The sequence below is a fragment of the Podarcis bocagei genome, assembly GCF_964188305.1.
Source record: "Podarcis bocagei genome assembly, chromosome: 6".
In the NCBI taxonomy this organism is placed as follows: Eukaryota; Metazoa; Chordata; class Lepidosauria; order Squamata; family Lacertidae; genus Podarcis; species Podarcis bocagei.
The window spans coordinates 57,208,592-57,228,897 of record NC_138130.1 but is presented as its reverse complement, the minus strand read 5'-3'; the positions used below and the strand labels follow the sequence as shown (position 1 = coordinate 57,228,897).

The 20,306-nt window shown below is 41.4% G+C and overlaps 1 protein-coding gene across 4 annotated transcripts in view; it reads right to left on the bottom strand.

Annotated features, from left to right (window-relative positions):
* Positions 1 to 260: 260 nt before the first annotated feature.
* The window catches only part of APP (amyloid beta precursor protein), a 147,980-nt gene continuing 127,934 nt past the window's right edge, over positions 261 to 20,306 (bottom strand). For 2 of the 4 annotated variants that reach the window (XM_081199640.1, XM_081199642.1), the window contains 5 exons: positions 18,329 to 18,550; positions 14,515 to 14,568; positions 7,955 to 8,055; positions 4,665 to 4,811; positions 261 to 1,538 (listed from right to left, as the gene is read on the bottom strand). In XM_081199640.1, coding sequence (XP_081055766.1) covers positions 1,437 to 1,538; positions 4,665 to 4,811; positions 7,955 to 8,055; positions 14,515 to 14,568; positions 18,329 to 18,550 — 626 coding nt within the window. In that variant the 3' untranslated portion in view covers positions 261 to 1,436. The remainder of the gene's footprint in view (positions 1,539 to 4,664; positions 4,812 to 7,954; positions 8,056 to 14,514; positions 14,569 to 18,328; positions 18,551 to 20,306) is intronic. The other 2 variants (XM_081199641.1, XM_081199643.1) reach the window with 1 other exon arrangement.

Here is a 20,306-nt window from a genome sequence, read left to right as displayed (position 1 = left end):
CAACCAGCTTTTGAGATTCTGGTAATGACCTGACAGTGAGCAGTAGGACAAGCTATTGTATTTCCAATTTCAATAGGAAACCAATAGCGCTGCACAAGTTCTAAGAACTTGAAGAGTGCCATTCAGCAAACAGCTTCCTGCTTTCTACGCTTGTTGGAGAAGCCTGAGTACTGAATTCTGTAATGAATGTACAACCTATACAAACCATCAAGCAGAAAATTCAAGGTAACTGCTACAGACTCACACCACTACAATGGAGCTCCTCCAGGAATGTATTTATTTACATTAAAACACTATTATACAAACTGAAAAAAAGACATTTTAGAGGGAAGGCATGCCCAAGCAAACAGCCCTCTCACCCACCGCTGTTTTGTTCCACTATATTCAAAATGGGAAATCTATGAATCAGATCTATTTGGAAAGGAAGAAAAAGAACAAAAACCAACCACCACCCTACCCCCTATGTTTGAACATTTGATGGTCACTGTTAAAGTCACCCCCAAAATACTTAGTTCTTCATTCAAATAAAACTCTTGCCCATTGGTTTTATTTGTAATTTATTTATGTAACACAGTGTAGAAAGCTATCAGTTCATAAGCAATGATTCTGTACAATCATCCTGCAGAAACGCTTGTAGGATCCCTGTTAATTTTTCAACCAGCAGGCACTTCCCCCCCGCCCCCCTATAAAAGTGCTCACAATTAACAAGGATTCCTTTTATTTTTTTAAAATATGAAAAGATACATGGGAAAAGAAAGTTCATCCCCTTAATGCCTAAGGTGTGCACATAAAACAGGCACAAAGAAACAAACGTGTATTCCCATGATTTCTACATCACTAATACAGCAGAAGCAACAATCTGTACAATAAAATGCAACTGCAGAGGAAAATAATTTCAACTCATCTGGAATACTTTTCTAAAAAAAGAAAGAAGAAAAATTCATCTTGACCTTAAAATGCATAGTGATCAGAAAAAGGAAAACTCAGCAAAGAGAAGCAGCTCAACCCCACGTACACAGAAAGCATCCCCCATCGATTCTTAAAGCATATTTCAATTAGGACTTAATTCCCCCCCTTCACAAATCACAAGAATAATATACAACTGGCTAAAGGAGCTATATGATAAATAATTGGGAAAGAAGCTATTCATGCACTAGTTAAGTACAGCTAAACTTTACAGTACACAAAAAACATTCATTAATAATGTAGTGTAAAGACTGAAATGTAAAGAGAGAGAAGAATACATTACTGATTTTATAATTCAAGTTCAGGCATCTACTTGTGTTACAGCACAGCTGTCAAAAGGCGATAATGAGTAAATAATAAAACAAAGTGTTTGTTCGTTCTTGCTTGTTTCCACATTATTCTCTAACTGAACACCAATGGGCAGTGAAGCAATCATTTTGCTGTCCAACTCATGAGGCTGCTGTGGTGTTCTAGTTCTGCATCTGTTCAAAGAACTTGTAGGTTGGATTCTCGTAGCCATTTTGTTGCATCTTGGACAGGTGGCGTTCCTCTGGTGTCACTGCAGCGTCCACCTAAGGCAGGTAGAAGGAAGACCAGAGTCACGGTCCCACACGGGCAGCACACAAATCTCACGTTGACAGTGTAAATGGAAGAAATAGGGTTGCCCCCCCACCCCACCTCCTGGTCAACTCTTTGAAGCTCTGTGGCTGTAGTTCAGTGGTAAAGCATCTGCTTTGCAAGCAGAACATCCTGGGTTCAATCCCCAGCATCTCTAGGTAGGGCTGGGAAAGAACACTGCCTGAAAAGAGATGGACCAACTGTCTGATTCAGTATCAAGAATCTTCCTACGTTTCGAAGCCAGCAGACCAGGGTCTCTGCTGAGGATCAGTGTCCTGACAGTTTGCAGAACCTCTTTCACAAGTCATGATGAAAGACTCTAGGGGTGTGGGGGGAGAGGCAGTAGGTGTGTACATTGACTGTACATAGTACAGTCCCCAGTCACAGAATCTCACAGATTAGCAAGAGACACCAATGCCGATGGGTATTCTGGGAGCAACACACTCAGTGCCATTGTGAAAAGGCAATGTGAGGGAGAACAGGATACTGGACTTCATGGGGTTCTGCCATGATCCAGCAGGGGCTCTTCTTGAGGTTAAGTCAGGCATAGGCAAACCTGCCCCTCCAGATGTTTTGGGACTAGCTGACGACCAGTGGTCAGGGATGATGGGAGTTGTAGTCTCAAAACATCTGGAGGGAGGGTTGCCTATGCCTGGGTTAAGTTTTGAGGAGTCCTTTGTGTGTGAAGCACACCAAGAGTGTATGCATGCTGCTGACAGGCTTGATGCTGCTGTCCCCTTGCATGTTAACAGATTCAGGAGAAGAGTGGGTTCAAACCCTCTGTTCTAAACATATCTTTTTATTTATAAAAGGATTTATATACTGCATGTTACAGTTGAACTGAGGTACCTTATCAACTATGTTAGTTAAGTTCACAGAATCACAGATTTGTAGAGTTGGAAGAGACCACAAGGGTCTTCTAGTCCAACATTCTGCAGTGCAGGAATCTTTTGCCCAATGTGGGACATGAACCCACAAACCTGAGATTAAGAGTCTTGTTCATTTGAACTGGATTCATTAAACTTGTTTTAAAAGGATGGTATTCATATTAAGTGGGATGTGGGTGGCGCTGTGGGTTAAACCACAGAGCCTAGGACTTGCCGTGACGGCGTGAGCTCCCGTTGCTCGGTCCCTGCTCCTACCAACCTAGCAGTTTGAAAGCACGTCAAAGTGCAAGTAGATAAATAGGTACCACTCCGGCAGGAAGGTAAACGGTGATTCCGTGTGCTGCTCTGGTTCGCCAGAAGCGGCTTAGTCATGCTGGCCACATGACTAGGAAGCTGTACACCGGCTCCCTCGGCCAATAAAGTGAGATGAGCACCCCAAACCCAGAGTTGGCCGCAACTGGACCTAATGGTCAGGGGTCCCTTTACCTTTATTCATATTAAGTAATAAAACAGCAAAATCACAACAATATAAAATAAAATGCGGCAAATGGCCCCAAAGGCACCACCAATTAATTCCTAACATTTAACTTAAGAAAAGTCTAATTTCTATGGTCACTTGCATACATTCCCACTGGAATAGTCATTCTTGGTGTCTATAGAAAAAATGCAGCAGTTATGGTGAAGCACTGCAGAGAATATACTGCTCAAGGGTTAATTTTTATTGCTCACAAAAAATGACATTGCGATCATGTGAAATTCTATTGTCTCAGCAGTCTTCAGATCAGGTGTGGGGAACCTTTGGCCCTCCAGATGCTGCTGAACAACAACTCCCATCATCCCTGGCCGTTGGCCAGCTCCCGGCTGATAAGAACGAGAGTCCAGCAACATATGGAGGGCTAAAGGTTCCCCACAGCTGCTTCAAATGTTCATTAATTAAAAAAAAAAAATCCTGCTCTGGGAAAATAATTTCTGCATACTTAGCACAACTGATACTCTCACTAACTGCTGAAATAGAGCAGGTATCTGTACTTCTGCTATGTATTCTATGTATGCCTTTATCAGCTTTATTTTAAAATTTTGAAATAAAAGATCCCTGGACGGTTAAGTTCAGTCAAAGGTGACTATGGGGTTGTGGCGCTCATTTCGCTTCAGGCTGAGGGAGCCAGCGTTTGTCCACAGACAGCTTTCCGGGCCATGTGGCCAGCATGACTAAACCGCTTCTGGCACAACCAGAAAGGCTCCATGTCCCCATTGACCCCTACCCATTTCCACACTAGGAAAATAAGAACAATTCTTACATTTTGAAAAAGGTCCCAAACCTGCCATTGATAGAACGTGCCCCCCCAAGCTTTTTCAAGAAGCAGAGGAATGCTCAGCCTAGCTATATTAGCCATTCCAATCCATCAAGTTTTGGGTGTCCTTAGAGAATGTCACGGCTTCCCAGCGCTACTCTCAAATCCCCTACATAAGAATGTGCTCAGCAGCAGCTTGAACAAATCTATATTGACAATCTTCAGCTCTTGTTCTGCTTTACCTATCAGTTCATAATGAAATAATCCATAACACTCTACAGACTTGGTATGGATCAGTCACATTCTGCTTTCAACCCATTAGCTGTAGCTGGGGTTTGAGACTGTCTACAGGCCAATTGCTTGAATTGCTCCCATTTAAACATCCCTTAATGTTTTTTCCCCTGCAGATGCAAAAGTTAGCATGTCACTCAACAGAGTTCTCCAGCATATCCTTGGGACCTGGCAACAGGGACCATGTAAACCACACCACAAAACTAGTTATGGCTTCATGTTTGTATCCAATGCTGTGAGAGCAAAGTTCCAGTCATGTTACAGGACTGTCCCTTCCTATCCTACCCACTGCAGTGCCCCCCCAAATTGCTTCAGAGAGTCCCTCCAGTTCTTTGGTACATGGATGACCACAGGGAAAAGGAGAGAAAGGGGGAGTCTGTTCTGGCACTGCAGCAGCATTTGATATAATTTTATAATTACAATTTGAAATCAGACTCACAGTATTATTTCCCCTGCGCCCCACCCCCTCCATAAGCCAAACTGGTTTTGCAACCGGAAAACAGAATCCAGTCAGAAAATGGAGCAATCCAGTTGACTTCATAGAAGGGAATAAGCTCTGTTTGGCTGCTATTGTCCATTCACAGAATAATTATTAGTAACTTTCACTTACCTCCACTACACCATGATGGATAGAGGTATATTGTTTCTTCTTAAGCATCACCAAAGTGATGACAATTACTGTAGCAATGACAACACCTCCCACCATTAGTCCAATGATGGCACCTTTGTTCGAACCTACATCTTCAGCAAAGAATACCTAAAATAAAATTTAAAAATGGCAAGTTAGTTACTGAGTTAGGCAACTTGTTACTTGTGCATTTTACACCTTGCCAAACAAAAGAAAAATTCTCTCGACAATCCAATGGTTTGTGAGCGGTGCTCAATAAAATACCTAAACTTTGTTTCCATTTAAGAGGTAAATTAGTATTATGGTTTCTCTTCATGTAACATGGGAGAATAGAATCTGAAACTGCTAGCATCCCATCTGCAACACAGAGAAATGCATATGTGAAGGGATAATCTGGAGCCACAAAGCTGGTATTATGATGTGGACAGGGAAGTGGGAAAAGAAATTTGTTCAGCTTGCATTTTAATATGAACCTACCTAGTTTGCACCTCATGGAACAATACGTAAACCAAACCAAACCCATCTATCCTTCAAAATGCACTTTTCTCCCCATTTTGTAATGCAGTTCTCCAGCCAGGCAATGCATACAACAACAACAACGATCTTTATTATGGTCCAGAGACCCAACAAATCGTTACAAAGAAATACACAATTCATTCAGCCTACCTCCAGGTTAAACAAGCATTTTGTTCAGAATATAGGGATCATTGGTTCTTGCAACCACCGATAAAAACTTTGCCACTGCAAATGTTCTAGCATTTGTCCGGTCTTCCAATAGGAACCTGACATAGTGAGCCTCTGATTTTCCCGGGAAAGGTACCAGCAAGGGTAGTATCATTTCAGCCCTGGCTTGCTCATATTTTGCACAGTGCAACAAAATAAGTTTTATGGAATCGATGTCTTGAGCACACAAGCAAAGTCTCCTTCTGCAGTGTTGGATGGCAGGTTGAGAGGAGTTCCCTACCAGGACAGACTTTGCTTGTGTGCTCAAGACATCGATTCCATAAAACATATTTTGTTGCGCTGTGCAATGCATACAAAGAAGCATATATCAGAGCAAATGTAAAGAAAAACAAGTGTGTCTGTGAAAACAACATTCAAGACACATTACATTAGGAGAAACTGCTTGCAAAAATGTGTCTATTAGGAGAAGGGCACGCAAACATGCACACCAATTCTCACCCAGGCTTTGCAAATTGATGTGGAAGCAGGGAGAACTGAACTTAAGATATAGAAACTGAAATGGTTGGCTCCGTCCATTCCTAGCTGCATTGTAGGAGGAACCCGGGTGCGAAGAAGGGAGCTCCCCAAGCCTTCTTCCTACTCAGGCTCACAATAAAGAACTCAATCTGTTCAATTTCAAAAGTCACCAAAAGAGACTGAACAAGAATCCAAAAACTTTCTCCTATGTCAGCCTCTTTTCTGGCACTACAGACGTCAACAAGGGCTATTCTCAACTGCCAGATATATCTGAGCAGTAGAGTCTTCATTACAGACCATTGGGATCCTGTCCAAAGGTGATGGACCATTAAAGAAATTGGTGAGGATATTCCTACTTCCCAATCTGACAAAACCCTCAACTGTGTGGCCATCAATTGTCAATTAGGATAAGGGCCACTCTTGTGGAGCCACAGGCACCTATGACAGTAGATAAAATCGGTTCCAAAGATCAGCCTATAATGTGCTGAGAGTATGCTGAGCTCAAGTACTGAACTGCAAGGTTAACCAGCTTGCCAAAGAACAACAACACAGACCTACCAATAATCATAAGAGATTTAGACCCAGAACAAATGTAGTTGGTCTCTAAGGTGCTACTGGACAAATTTTTATTTATTTCATAAGAGATTTACGTTTCAGTGCTATTCTTCTACTTACTCCCTACCCTGCACTATGATTAAAACAAAAACAAAACTGGTGTAGAATAGAAACAAAAACACACAGATTAATTTATTTATATTGAGGGTTGTTACCGAACAATATTGTGCCTTCAAGAAGAGTGTTTGTTTTTAAAACTGTACAATGCAATTCTGTTTGAATTGCACACACACCCCAGCACAGTGGGGGGAGGAAACAGGTTTAAATTCTCTTTTTAGTGTTGTTCCCCATTGCATACTAGCTCCCATATAATTAAAAGAGAATAAAATAGAAGTAAATGAACTGAAATACACTTTCCCTCCTCTCCCCACGCCTTTTCAAAACAAGTCCTCCCTTAAATGACTCATAAACATGCTAACTCTTGTGAGCCTTGCAGGCTAGCATTTTACACAGGAGAGCTAATTCATTTTGGATTTTTTTTTTCTAGCACTGGGAATTTTGGATCCCCAGAATCTAAGAGCTGATTATTATTATTATTATTTTTGCACGGAACAATTATCTATCCCTAATGCAAATTTTCAGCACCATTTAGCTTCAAGAATAGGTTCCAAAAAGAAAACCTTTCAAATTTCAGTATCTGAAGTCAAATACTCCAGTACACTTTATTCCTTAAGAAAACAAGAAGGCCGTTTCAGACACAGAGAATGACCAGAATCTGGGTTGATTCACATTTGGCTTTAGTTCAAGTTCCAGGTACACAAGAAATGTTTCAAATTGCTTAGGTCAAATCAGTTCATATTGTGCTAATAAAAAGTTAAACCAATATTCATAGGCTTAATTTTTGTTTTTAAAAATGTAATGATCAAAGTGCTTCCCTGGTTTTTATAATATATTGGGAACAGCTCTGGGCAGGTGGAACAAGGAAATCTTTGTGAACTGCCATTTATGGAAGTAAAGCAGCAGCATTTGCTTTTTCTTCCTGCTCCCTAACAAAGGATTTTAGGGAATTCCCCCCCCCCCTTTTTCTCCTGCTTTCTTTTGTGTTTCTGGCATTCCCTTCCCCTCTTTCCACTTCTTGCTCAGTTCCTGAGATGTAACAGGGCTCAAACCTTCTTCTAAATTATACCTTTAGATTGACAAGCCCTGTCTTGAAAAGCCAAATTAGGTATGATGACAACAGACCTGTCCCTTTATAAGTGGCCTTGCCCCAGTCACATATAAATCAGCGGCGTCCCCTGATTTGCAGCAGATGCCCAATGCGTTAAAAGAATATGCACAGTATTTCACTATTGGTGAATGAAAGATCTTGTGGGTTCTGAGGACAAGGATTTCAATAGTCACAGAAATTGGAAACAGCCCCAAGCTATTTTCAGGAACAAAGTTAGTGTAACATAAAATAAAACTAGTCTTAAGGAGAAGAGATCAGGATCCAGTTTAAGGAAAGAGGGCGCACTCACCAGTTTCTGATGATGTACTTCGTATCCTGAATCATGTCTGTACTCTGCATCCATCTTTAGCTCTGCAGTCTCTTCTGTTTTGACATTGGTTAATCCAGAGCCTATATCAGGCCAAAGAGAGAGAGAGAAACAAGCGCCAGTTTTTGATTAGCTCTATGTGTACCCTCCACCACAGCTGCCAACAATCATGAGTGCAAGACACACATATGAAGAAGCCTCTAATGAAAGTGTGAATGGTGAGATAATGGTAGAAGATGCTACTTTAAAAAAAGGGGTGGGTGGGGAGCAAAAACAAAACCAAGCAATTGCTAATTTTTCTACTACTTACTGAGAGACAAGAAATGCACTTTCATCGATAGCCAAGGGGGAAAGAGATTCTTTAAAGAACAAAGGATGGCGATTGTTTCATAGCCTTGTTCCTGTGCTACTTCTGCACAGGGCAGAAGCATAGAGATGAGGGGCAGGGCTGCACTTCCAGTCTCACCCCACCATCGGGCCTTCTTTCAATAACTGCATGTTGTGTAGTTGTCTGCAAAGGAGCTCCTGCTCACATGCAGGGGCTCCATACAATTAGGGGTCCAACGTGCCTAAAGACCCTACTCACGAGCTGCAGCAACTGAGTTGTTGAAAGATGATGATCTGGTGCTGGTGGTGGGGCTAGGGCACAGCCCCACTACACAGGCTTATGCCTTATGTGCAAGTCAATCATGAATAGGAGTAGGATGGCTTGCAAAAAAGGAGACATTTGTAATGGGCTGACTGAGTGAGGAAAATGCAGGAGAACCCAGTGGGATGTGGGGGTCTCTGCCAAGACTGGGGCAGCCGGATAGAGAAGATCTCTGCTGTTTTATCCATGTCCATGATGAGAACCGCAAGCTCTTCCCACAGCTGTCAGAGCCTCTCTCTGACACTGCCATGGTGCCTATTCCACTGCCTCCCGCCCTCTGCCTTCCCCAAAGGGGATGTTCCTCCATTCCCAGCTGCCTCTCAGGAGGCAGAGCCACTTCCACCGTCAAAGGCACCAAAGGAGAAGGAAACAGAGGTTTCCACCTACCAGGCCTAGTGTGATGGCAGAAATGCTTGCTGCACATAGTTGTGGCTGCCCCATTTCTAAATACAGGACAGCAACGGGGTGTGTGTCAGTGTCAGATCCACACCCACAGCTTGTGGGGTTTGAGAACCTGCCTTTGTTGTAGCTGTATTTGTGGCATACACACTAAAGTCTAGATATGCAAGCAGTTCATATTTTTTTAAAAAAATTGGTCACATTATCTCAGGTATACTTGCACAAGTCAGCCAAAGGCTGTTTGCTTAATAGAAAGACAACGCATATTGCCCTTCACTTCTAAAATGTAGATACCCACTCAAAACTATCTAAGTAAATGGCAAAACAGCAACCATACTGGGATGAGACCTGCAGTTCATCTAGCCTAGAATTTCTGCATCTGAAAATTGCCAGCTGTAGTTATTAATAACACAGGCTACTAATACCAATTTAATTCCTGGCAGACTGCTGCCAGTCTCTGGGCATTCGCAGTTTAAGGGACACCCTACTAGTCAATTGAACCAAACATCCTTTTGAATTGTTGTAAAAATTCTCTTTCGAGTTGTAGCAGATAATACAAGATCACTGAAAAATATTTCTGCCCCACAAATTATTGAAGAAGTCATTGTGCTATAAAATTGGCATATTTGATAACTACTGAAAATTGGCTGAAGTGCATATATGTTCATCTTCCTGAACATTTTAGCTATATGTAATAAAATCGTGCATCTAGGACTGTAATTTTTCTAAGAAAAGCTTGCATGATTTAAGAGTACAACTCTTTCTGGAAAAGTGTACATCTTTGAGACTGTAAATAGCAGAGCTTCCAAACAAAATTTGGAAGCTAAAAATTTCAGTAAGATTCCTATGAAATCTCTAAAATTTTAATTCCGCTCTCTCAAATGCAATCTCTTAGGTCTCTTTCCATAAGGCATACCATGGGCTTGTCACATGGGCAGCTTGTTATGTGCGTATCTCATAAAAAGCAATTAATCATTCCAGACACTGGAATGCCTTATGTTGTTTGCGCATAAAGTGCTTCAGACTTAAGTTATAAAATGGTAGCCAAATATGCAGGCATCTTGCTACTGGCATGCTACTGTGAATTATGGAAACCAGCCAATTTCCATAAATGAAGGTTTTGACAAAGCCCAAGAGGGGAGAAAAACACACACACAGCCCATTTCTCTCTTTGGTATGAATCAGTACAACTGCTAAACATATGTCACACAAACTCTTCATGGAAACTAGCTATGCCCTAATATGCTTTCATAACCTAGCACTTTTATTTCGGAATGTGAAAAGGATGGCAAACCTGCAAAATATCGCACTTTCCGTTTTATTCTTGCGCGAGGAACCCACTGGTTTAACACCAGGAAGAATTGATTTGATGAATTATTTAACTCTAACTGCGTAGCTGCACAGTGAGATCCAGATGCCACAGATTAACTCTGAAGCACACAGATCTAACCTTGGGACCACTGCCCTCTTTGGACATTACATCAGAGTGATTACACTATATTAGAGGGGTTCTTGCTTCTACAAGTGTACTTCCTGTGTAACTAGCACACCAAATGATAATACATTACAGTGGTACCTCGGGTTACATACGCTTCAGGTTACATACGCTTCAGGTTAGACTCCGCTAACCCAGAAATAGTACCTTGGGTTAAGAACTTTGCTTCAGGTTGAGAACAGAAATTGCACAACAGTGGCACGGTGGCAGCGGGAGGCCCCATTAGCTAAAGTGGTGCTTCAGGTTAACAACAGTTTCAGGCTAAGAACAGACCTCCAGAACGAATTAAGTACTTAACCAGAGGTACCACTGTAATTGCATGGCATTTTTTTGTTATCAGCAGTCTCTGGACAACAGGTTAGGGAAACTGAACTCTTTTCCCACCTTGCAATGATTCTCACACATCTCCCTCTCAAACTATTTACATTTCAAGGGAAGCCCCTATGGCTCCAATGAAGGTTTCCCTTGAAACAGAAGCTGGAAAATGTCCTTATGTTGACACATCAACCAAATCTTTCTTTTCCTTCCTATTAATAAAATACGATATGAGCCAGATAGATTAAAGGGGTTGCCACCACTAGCAATCAACTGCAAGAGAGCAGCAATTTCAGAATTTTTACTATAAAAGCATTAATTAGCCGGATTTTTGTGAGGAAGGCCTGTGAAATAAATGTGACTGTGGCTGTGGGACTTAATCTGAAAGCACATTTTGAAGCAAGCATTGGAACGGTTTTGGATTATTCTCTCTGCAAGTGGCACTGAGTTAACTGCAATGTGCTCATTCCCATTATGCTAAATATGCAGGAACCTCTGGTAGAATGACTAGTGTGGCCAGATGCAGAAGACAAACAGGGCTCCTGTACCTTTAATAAGTCATATGGAGGGGGATTTCAGCAGGTGTAGCTGGTCATGTAAGCTATACCAGCTGAAATTCCTTTGTTAAGGTGCAGGAGACCTGTCTTCTTTATAGTATTGGGCCACCTTAAGGATTACTACAGAGTCATGAACTGTAATGAACTGTAATGTGCTTGCAAGCATACATTTTCTTAGCACTGGTTTGAAGGACAAAAATAATAATCCAGCAGTAATAAGTTAAAATTCATAATGTACAGGAGACCTTTGGAAGGAAAACACAGTATCAAAACAGCCCACTATCATCTACAATTTCTTCCTGCTAGACAGATGACATGTCCCTGTGTGGATGCTATGTCATAATGTTCTATTTCTTCGCACACAAAACTATGGGGAAAGAAAGAGACAAGAATAGATTCCTTTGACATATGTGATGATGACTAAAGGCAAGATGTGGGTGCAGAGGCAAAAGCATAATCGCTAAGCTGCATTTTAGATAGGCAATAGTAACATCACTTGTTTTTCCACGTGTGTGGTGTCATCAGTTGAATAGGCAAGTAACTCAGGCATTCTGTGATTTATCAGGTTCTATTTAGAAAGGCTAATAAGCTACTTTTGTTCTAGAGTGATGTAATTTTGGTGATAAGCAAGACTTGGTCTTTGTGATAAAAGCAAGGCCTGGCAAGTCATGTAACCAGACAACTGGGTAGACAGAGATTCCCTGTCTCCTAAGGATGCCATTACATTTAATGAAGCCTTTCTGAGCACTCCGGTGCAGTACAGGTGACAGTGAGCTACAAACCAGAAATATGATGTGTCATTGCACAAGTAATGAGAGAAAACACTGAGCAGAGAGCTGCAAATTGATTGCCCTTTTGGCAGATGGAGGCTAATCTTTGGAGGGTGCTTATTTAGACTTTAGCGTTGTACATTAATTTGTTGTTGCTTCCGAAGTCTGGGAAAACAACTGGTGACATTTCTCTTGCTTATGGTCCCAACAACAACAAAACAAAATGTGTTTCCGTACAGATGTCTGGGGAAAGGCATGGTACATATAATTGAACTTGCCATTTCATAGTGTCTTGTGAGTGAATGTGCTGTTCTAGCATTAATTCAATACAAAAGAAACTCCTCTTCGCCCTATGTTATGTGGTACAGAATATCTACTACCCACTAATTCCCTAGGCACACTGACTAGTGCAGATTACAGTCTCCATTACTCACAAGAATAAAGAGGGAGACCCCAACTCTTTATCACCACTTAGGTATTCTGAGGTGTCATTTGCATGTTAGGTAAAGGGACCCCTAACCATTAGGTCCAGTCGTGACCGACTCTGGGGTTGTGGCACTCATCTTGCTTTATTGGCCGAGGGAGCCGGTGTACAGCTTCCGAGTTATGTGGCCAGCATAGAATCATAGAATCATAGAGTTGGAAGAGACCACAAGGGCCATCGAGTCCAACCCCCTGCCAAGCAGGAAACATGACTAAGCTGCTTCTGGCGAACCAGAGCAGTGCACGGAAACGCCATTTACCTTCCCGCCGGAGCGGTACCTATTTATCTACTTGCACTTTGACATGCTTTCGAACTGCTAGGTTGGCAGGAGCAGGGACCGAGCAACGGGAGCTCACCCCGAACCACCGATCTTCTGTTTTTGTTTTTTTTTAAAATAGTATTTATTAGGGTTTTAAGTTTACAAAAAGGCAAAAGAAAACACACCAAATTAAACAATGACAAAACAACACATCACAATAAAGAAACATAAAGATAGGAACAATTAAAAAACCAAAAAAAACAACAACAAATCAAACCTTCCCATAACTTATCTTTCATTTGCTTGTTTCCCTGACCTCCTCACACCTCCCTTTTTTGTATTCTAAGTCAATTATCCATTTCAGCAAATACTTTCCGTCTCTTCAAAATTTTTATCCTGAAAATTTATCTTGATCTTAATGACTAAGCTGCTTCTGGCGAACCAGAGCAGTGCACGGAAATGCCATTTACCTTCCCGCCGGAGCGGTACCTATTTATCTACTTGCACTTTGACATGCTTTCGAACTGCTAGGTTGGCAGGAGCAGGGACCGAGCAACGGGAGCTCACCCCGAACCGCCGACCTTCTGATAGGCAAGTCCTAGGCTCTGCGGTTTAACCCACAGCGCCACCTGCGTCCCTTCATTTGCATGTTACGACTAGCCAAATTTAGCAAAAACAAGCAATCATGTGGGAACCCAGATCGAAAACAGGTCCTGCATGTGCCACACTACCCAGATCTCAGCCGTGATCTAGTTTAGCATTATGGCCAAGCGTGGATTCAGGGTTATTCTCCCCCAAACAAACCATGAACAAACCTTGGTTATTTGCTCACTTGATCTTGCTAAGCTATGGCTTGGGCTTAGTGTTATGTGCAAACTGGGCTTGCTGATGAGAATAACTATTATATGAACTCTGAATATGCACACTAGATTGGGGCATTGCAAATACTTGTATTTCTACCAGCCAGCAAGGTTACTGTAAGGTCTATATCTAGAAACCTGTCTAGACACTGTTAAAGCACTTCTGAAGGAGAATGCATTCATTATCTTTGTTAGAAGTCATTGGGCTCGTTCCCCCTCCCCCATTCTGAACTAAATATACTGCATTGAAGCCCCCAGAATGAAAAGTTACCATTACCTGGCTCTTTTCCTCGAGCTCATATATTTGATGACTTTAACATTTTCAATTTCCAAAACAAAGTATTTATTTTTCATGCAGAAAGATATATCACACAACACACACACACACACACACACACACACACACACACACACACACACTTTGAATGCCCCCATGGCACTGCCTGATGTTCAAGTTACAAGGAAAATATATATAAATGGGAAAAGGAGTTCACAAATCATCTAACCGCTTCTCTTTTAATTCCAGCATATTCTTGGAATAAATTATTATTTTATGGGTCAGGCAGACATGTTTCAGCAAAATGACCTCATTCAAGAGTTGGCAGGAAGTTACTGAGTTATAAATCATGTCTATGAGAAGACGCAGGAGCTCAGCAGAGGAGTATTACAAAGAAAAGGTGATCCATTCAGCTGAAGCCAAAGATGAACATGCAGGGCAAACACAGGTTAGGTAAAAGCCATGCAAATTATATACCTGGTCGTGTGGTGAGTCCTCTGTCTGCAGCTGGGCGGGCATCAACTGGCTCAACTGGGCACGTGCAGCCAAGAAATAAACAAATAGGAAAGAAAAAGAGCAAATAAAAAAATAAAAATAAACGAAAGCTTCCAAAATAAGTTGCCTTTGGTTTTGCCTGGGACAGTGCAGGAAAGTTATATGCCATAAACAAAGTAACATAAGCGAACAGTTGGAAAAAGATCTGCTTTAAATTAATCCTGGAAATAAAAGTAAAGGGACAGGAACTACCACGTCCATCCATTTCTGGTTACTTTACATATCACAAACCACAAACAGAGTCTAATGTTCTCCATCTATTGGAGAAGAAGAAAGCCTTCTTCAGTCCTTGAAAACTCCACCTACCTTTTGCTTTGAACTCTGTAACATAAATTTCACGCAAAAACGGCTGCTTCTCATCTCTTAACCCCGTCCTTCCCCTTCTCCTTTAGAAGAATGGTTACATTTTAAACACCACTGAACACTATAACTTTAAAGGCAAGTTATGCGGCAGTCTGGCTTCTCTCAAAATAACCGAGGGAAACTTGGGGGATAAACATTTATCTCTTATATAGTCACAGCATTTTGTGTCTTAAAAAAGGAGATGAAAAGGACGGGGAACTTCTGAATTGTAGAAATGCTTGATTCTTTAATATTAAGAGCATGTTCCCTGAAACAAGCTTTGAGGAATTGCATGACAAATGGAAGAGACCGATTCTGCAGAAGCACATCGCTCTCTAATATGGTACAAAACTTCACCTGAAAGTCTCCAGAAAGTGGAATATAAATACTGACAGATGACAGAATGCAGGACTCTAGCTGCTGATGCAAAAGCCATGAGTCTGAGCGTATCTGAACATCAACCATAACTTTGCCAGCAATACCTTCTGTACGCCATCTATGAGCCAAGATATTGTAATAGGGATTCTCATTGTTGGCTGCATCTTACTACTAAATCTCTCTTTCTTGGATTTTTTTCCTGACTGTATTTCGAATGAGAATAAGACTCTTTATTTAACTAGGCACTGAGTAAGGTTTTTGAAATAGGGAAATTAAATTACCGTAATTTTAGTAAGTTTCTTAAACATTATTTTTAAAAGCAGGTTGTTATCCAGTTTAGGTGTAGCATATTCATTCAAATAAATACACAAATTGGGGGCGGGGGAAACACAACAACACATGGAAGAATCATATTTCAAAACAAATATCACCACCACTTTGAATGCCATGTTGGAAGGAAAGCCACTTATCCAAAGAACATATCCAAGTACAAAAGGTATTGCCAACCCAGATCTTTGTATGCTAGGTATTATAACTAGATTTTCTAAACTAACGATCCCCCTGAAAAGCCAGAACCCTCTAACATGAGTAAGACAATCTGCATGGATTTCCTCACCCCCTCACAATATGCTTAGCAGTGATTTATGTTTGTGGAAGCAGGTGGACTTACTAGCTAACCTGTCACACACTCATTCAATCCAAGCAGAACATCCCACAGCTGCATAATGAGAAAAACTCAAAAACATGATACTACTTGTCCCTTTTCCATGCTAGAGGAGGAGACACAGTCTCTCAAACCGACATATGCAGGAGCCAGAAATGCTGAAGGAATGCTAAGCTTCCATTAGTAGAATGCAGTGAAGACTATTTCATAAACAGCACAAAGTCAAACCCCAGGTTGCCTTATAGTGTACACTAAGGATAGATCTGCAGCCAACCAGCCCTTGGTGACTGCATCTATGTTTTATTATAGACAGACTAATTTCAATTTTATTGCACCTTTCCTCCAAGAAGCTCAAGGTGGCATACATAACTCATCTTCCACGTTTTATCCTCATGGAAACCCTGTGAGGCAGGTGAGTCTGAGAGGCAGTGACTTGCCCAAGGTCAGCCAGTAACTTTCATGGAGAAGTGGGTATCCCCGGTTCTAGTCTGACACTCTAATATACTGCACTGGCACTCAGGGATACTCTATACAATACTATTCCTGCAAGCATATGTTGGTTGCATTCAAACTTCACATTTTTAGTTTGGGGTTCACTTAAAGCATCTTAATGTGTACCTCTGAAAACAAAACAAAACAAAACAGTGAAGTTGCTGCAAGTTCTGCATTTATGACACTTGTTTATTCAGGCAGCAAAACCACATTTGTGTATTGCATTAAGAAGACCAAAATGAAGGTTTTCTCTTGAATCTGCAAAGGTAACCTCTGTAGCACTGCTGAATGCACACCAATGAAGTGGAAAGGTAAAACAGGGGCAGCTTTCAGGAAAGCAGAGGAAGAAAAGGGCCCTCTAGACCAAGCTAGAAAGTTTTTGGATCCAGTCCACATCTCTTAAATATTCTTTAAGTGGGGGTGGTGAGCTATTTTTCCTATTGATCTTTCCCAGGCAAATGCAATGTGAAGCCACAGGTTTCTAATATCCAGTTTATGTACCCAGGTTTGCCAGTGTGTGCCCTAAAGTCTGTTAGATCAAAAAATGAATATAACTCACGAATTCAGCACAATCCACAATAAAATAAATGGGAGTTTCTCACTGCACAGCTGATCTGTCACACAATGCCTATTTTCACTGGTTGTTCTGAAGGAGAATCTCCCAACTGACTGTGCTACTTTTTATTTATTTTTTATTGTTGTGTAGTGTTGAGCCGTATCCAGCAAAGTCTTCCCATTTGCACAAGGACTTCTACTAGCGCAATTGAGCAGATTTTTTTTGGGGGGGGTGGGGTTGCAGGGAGAAGGGAGGGAGGGAAAGTTCACAATAGCATAAACCATTTGACTTCCTTTCTATACTGTATTACGATTTTCAAGAAGTGCCAAATTTCTGTAACTGATGTCATTTTTGCATGCTTTATAATACATAAAGGAACTGCATATGAAGTTTTTAAATGTCACAGTAAGGCAATCACCAACCTTCTATGCCATCATTAATCCAGAAGTTACCTGTGAGTCTCACTAGCAACAAATAAATCAAATACAGTATAATGCCATATATTCTTATATATGTTGCTTTGGGGAATAACAAAAAAGACATAATAAATTAACACATTTTCCCAACATTAATCTTGCAGATCTTTCTGATGTACACATTTTACTTGGATGAATTCCTTTTGACACTTAAAAACAAGAAGACTGCCTTTTAAAAAAATGATTCTGATATGGCTAGAACCAAATAAAAGCTGACTTTCCAGAAAATTATTATTAAGTTTATCCATTTATCAACTTTACCTCTTATTTTACCCAGAGGAAACTGTACATATGACAAGTTCAACAAAGACCACAATGCTTTCCTAGCTATCTGGGAGGGGGGAATCTTTGGAGGAATATAGTAATATTGATTATCAAAGAATCTTTAAGAGCAGTAGTTTTGAAATAAGACTACTGATAATGACCTTGTTAGATGTAACACATTCCCAACATTCTACTTCCACAGAGTCTCCAAGGCAGTAGTTCTCACTCATTAACAGCTCAAAGCACCCCTTTTAATTAGACATTATTATTTTGACTTGCTTCCAACTCCTACAAGTTCGCCACATTAATTTTTTAGTGGGGGCAGACATCTCACTTAAATTTTGACAGCTTGTCTGTTTCAAGGCAGTACGTGAACTTCTGAATCTCAATGCATTTGCAGTCTATCAAAAATAAAAGAAAGGCAAGTGCTTCTGGCAGACCTTTCACCACTCAGAATGAACCATTCTTTGCTTTCGTCAGAGAGGCCAAGACCTTCTCATAATACATCCAGCTACAATCCCACACCATCTCCATCCAAGAAACTCTTAAGTCATCTTACATTACCTTCGTTTTCAGTGTTGGCTGGGACTGAATCGACTGCAAAGGGGTGCCATGGCTGAAAGTCATCTAGGCTGATTTCCCCATCGACTGGAAGGAGTTCAACTGTTGTTTTAGTCTCTGTCAAGGAAGGCATGAGGGCATCATTTCCATAGCTGATTCTGGGCTCACTGATCATATTTGCCAAGATGTCATCTGAGTAGTTTTGCACTTTTTGAAGCAGTTCATCTGGAGGAAAAAGAAACGGGAAACCAGCAATTAATACACTCACTTGGCCCTAACTGGTAAATTATCACAACTGGGAGAATGCAGAAATGGTTTTAAACTCAGTTTGCAAAACAGAAACAGAGAGGCTGATGACCACAGCACTGTTGGAGGTAGGGAGGGAAAGAAAGAAAGAAAGACAAAGAACATATTTGTGGTACCTTGCAGTAAGGCTGCAGAACAGAAGAGAGAAAGGAAACAGAGCTATTCCATTGACTCTGCTGAGACTCCAGTCAACACAGGAGGCCTCTGATGAAGCAGGGTGAAGCATACTGCGTATGTGGCAGATCTAGACTCCTCCACTTCCACCCTTACTTGCAGGTCTCCATTTTGAAAAACCACACCGTTACAACTTCGGCATAATTTTCAAATGGGAGACTCTGCAAGATCATTTACTCCAAATTCAGCAATTTACAGTACAGTCCTATGCATGTTAACAATTGGATTGCTAGTACTGGCATACATTTAAAATACCGAAGCTCTGAAATGGAATCTGAAGCTATCTCATTTTCCCTGAGTTCTCTGCTCCCTCAGAGGGAGAAAAAAAGAAATCTCTCTCTACTGGAGAGTCCCGGCTGGAGTTCTGTCTCTCTGAAATAAGGCAGCCATACATTGGGAGGTCTTCTTGGAAATCCCTGCTCTTAAGAGCAAGGAGGGCAAGAGGGCATGGAGCCCAGCTGGGAGGGCAGGGGCAGGGCATTTTGCCCATAGCAGCAAAATGTACTAGGCAGGCCTCGTCCGTAGCATCCCTCCCCAAAACTGACCTGGCTGCAACCATACCATCAGGCAACTGTTTCCAACTCAGCTGGTCTTTGTAAGAGCTGTAGCTTTAAGCACTAGTGCTTTTTAGCATGCTTCCCCCCCTCCACCCCCCACTCTTTGTTGCTTTGTGTTCCATGTCTTTGAGATTGTAAGCCTGAGGGCAGAGACTGTCTTATTATTGATTTTTGCAAGCTGCTCAGAGAGCCTTCTCAGTTGAAGAGTGGGGTGAAAATATTTTACATAACTAAATGAAATGTGTACAAGCATTGGACCCTGCAATAATTCACTTTTGGTTAATGAAGCTACGCTTGCGGTTCTGTGCATTCCTATTTCCTCATCACCTTTAAATATGCAAACTTACATAGGGAGGAATTCAACAATGCAATATTATGTTCGTTTCATTAGTGCAAGCATTTCAGCTTGACAGATGAACAATCTCTCTCTCTCCCCCCCCCCCCCATGCTGTTCTGGGGTTCTCCCAACTCTCTGAAGCCAAATTGGGGGAGGCATTTTTTTTTTGGTGGGGAGGGCCAAAAGTTCCGTTGCACTAGCAGGACGCATTGGACTGGCACCTGGTAGCACAAACTGTTTATCTGAATCTGAGCCAAACATACACATCACACACACACACACACACACACACACACACACACACACACAGAGAGAGAGAGAGAGAGAGAGAGCTTCCTCTCCAACTTCTAGATTCTATTACTTTCCTGATTTCCACTGCAAAACTACAGTGCAGATAGTATATCCACAGGGCAAACATCTATCAACGAGCAAATGATATTAAGTCAGCTGTGTGGATTGCCAGTCACAAGCGTGACCCAATATGAACCATAGCATGTGTTGGCTCGATGCGCTGTGATTATCACAGGCATTGACAAAGACAGACATATCCTCCTGGGCAACTCACTTGTCTCTGCATTATCCAGCTTTGTTGCAAGGAACACATGGA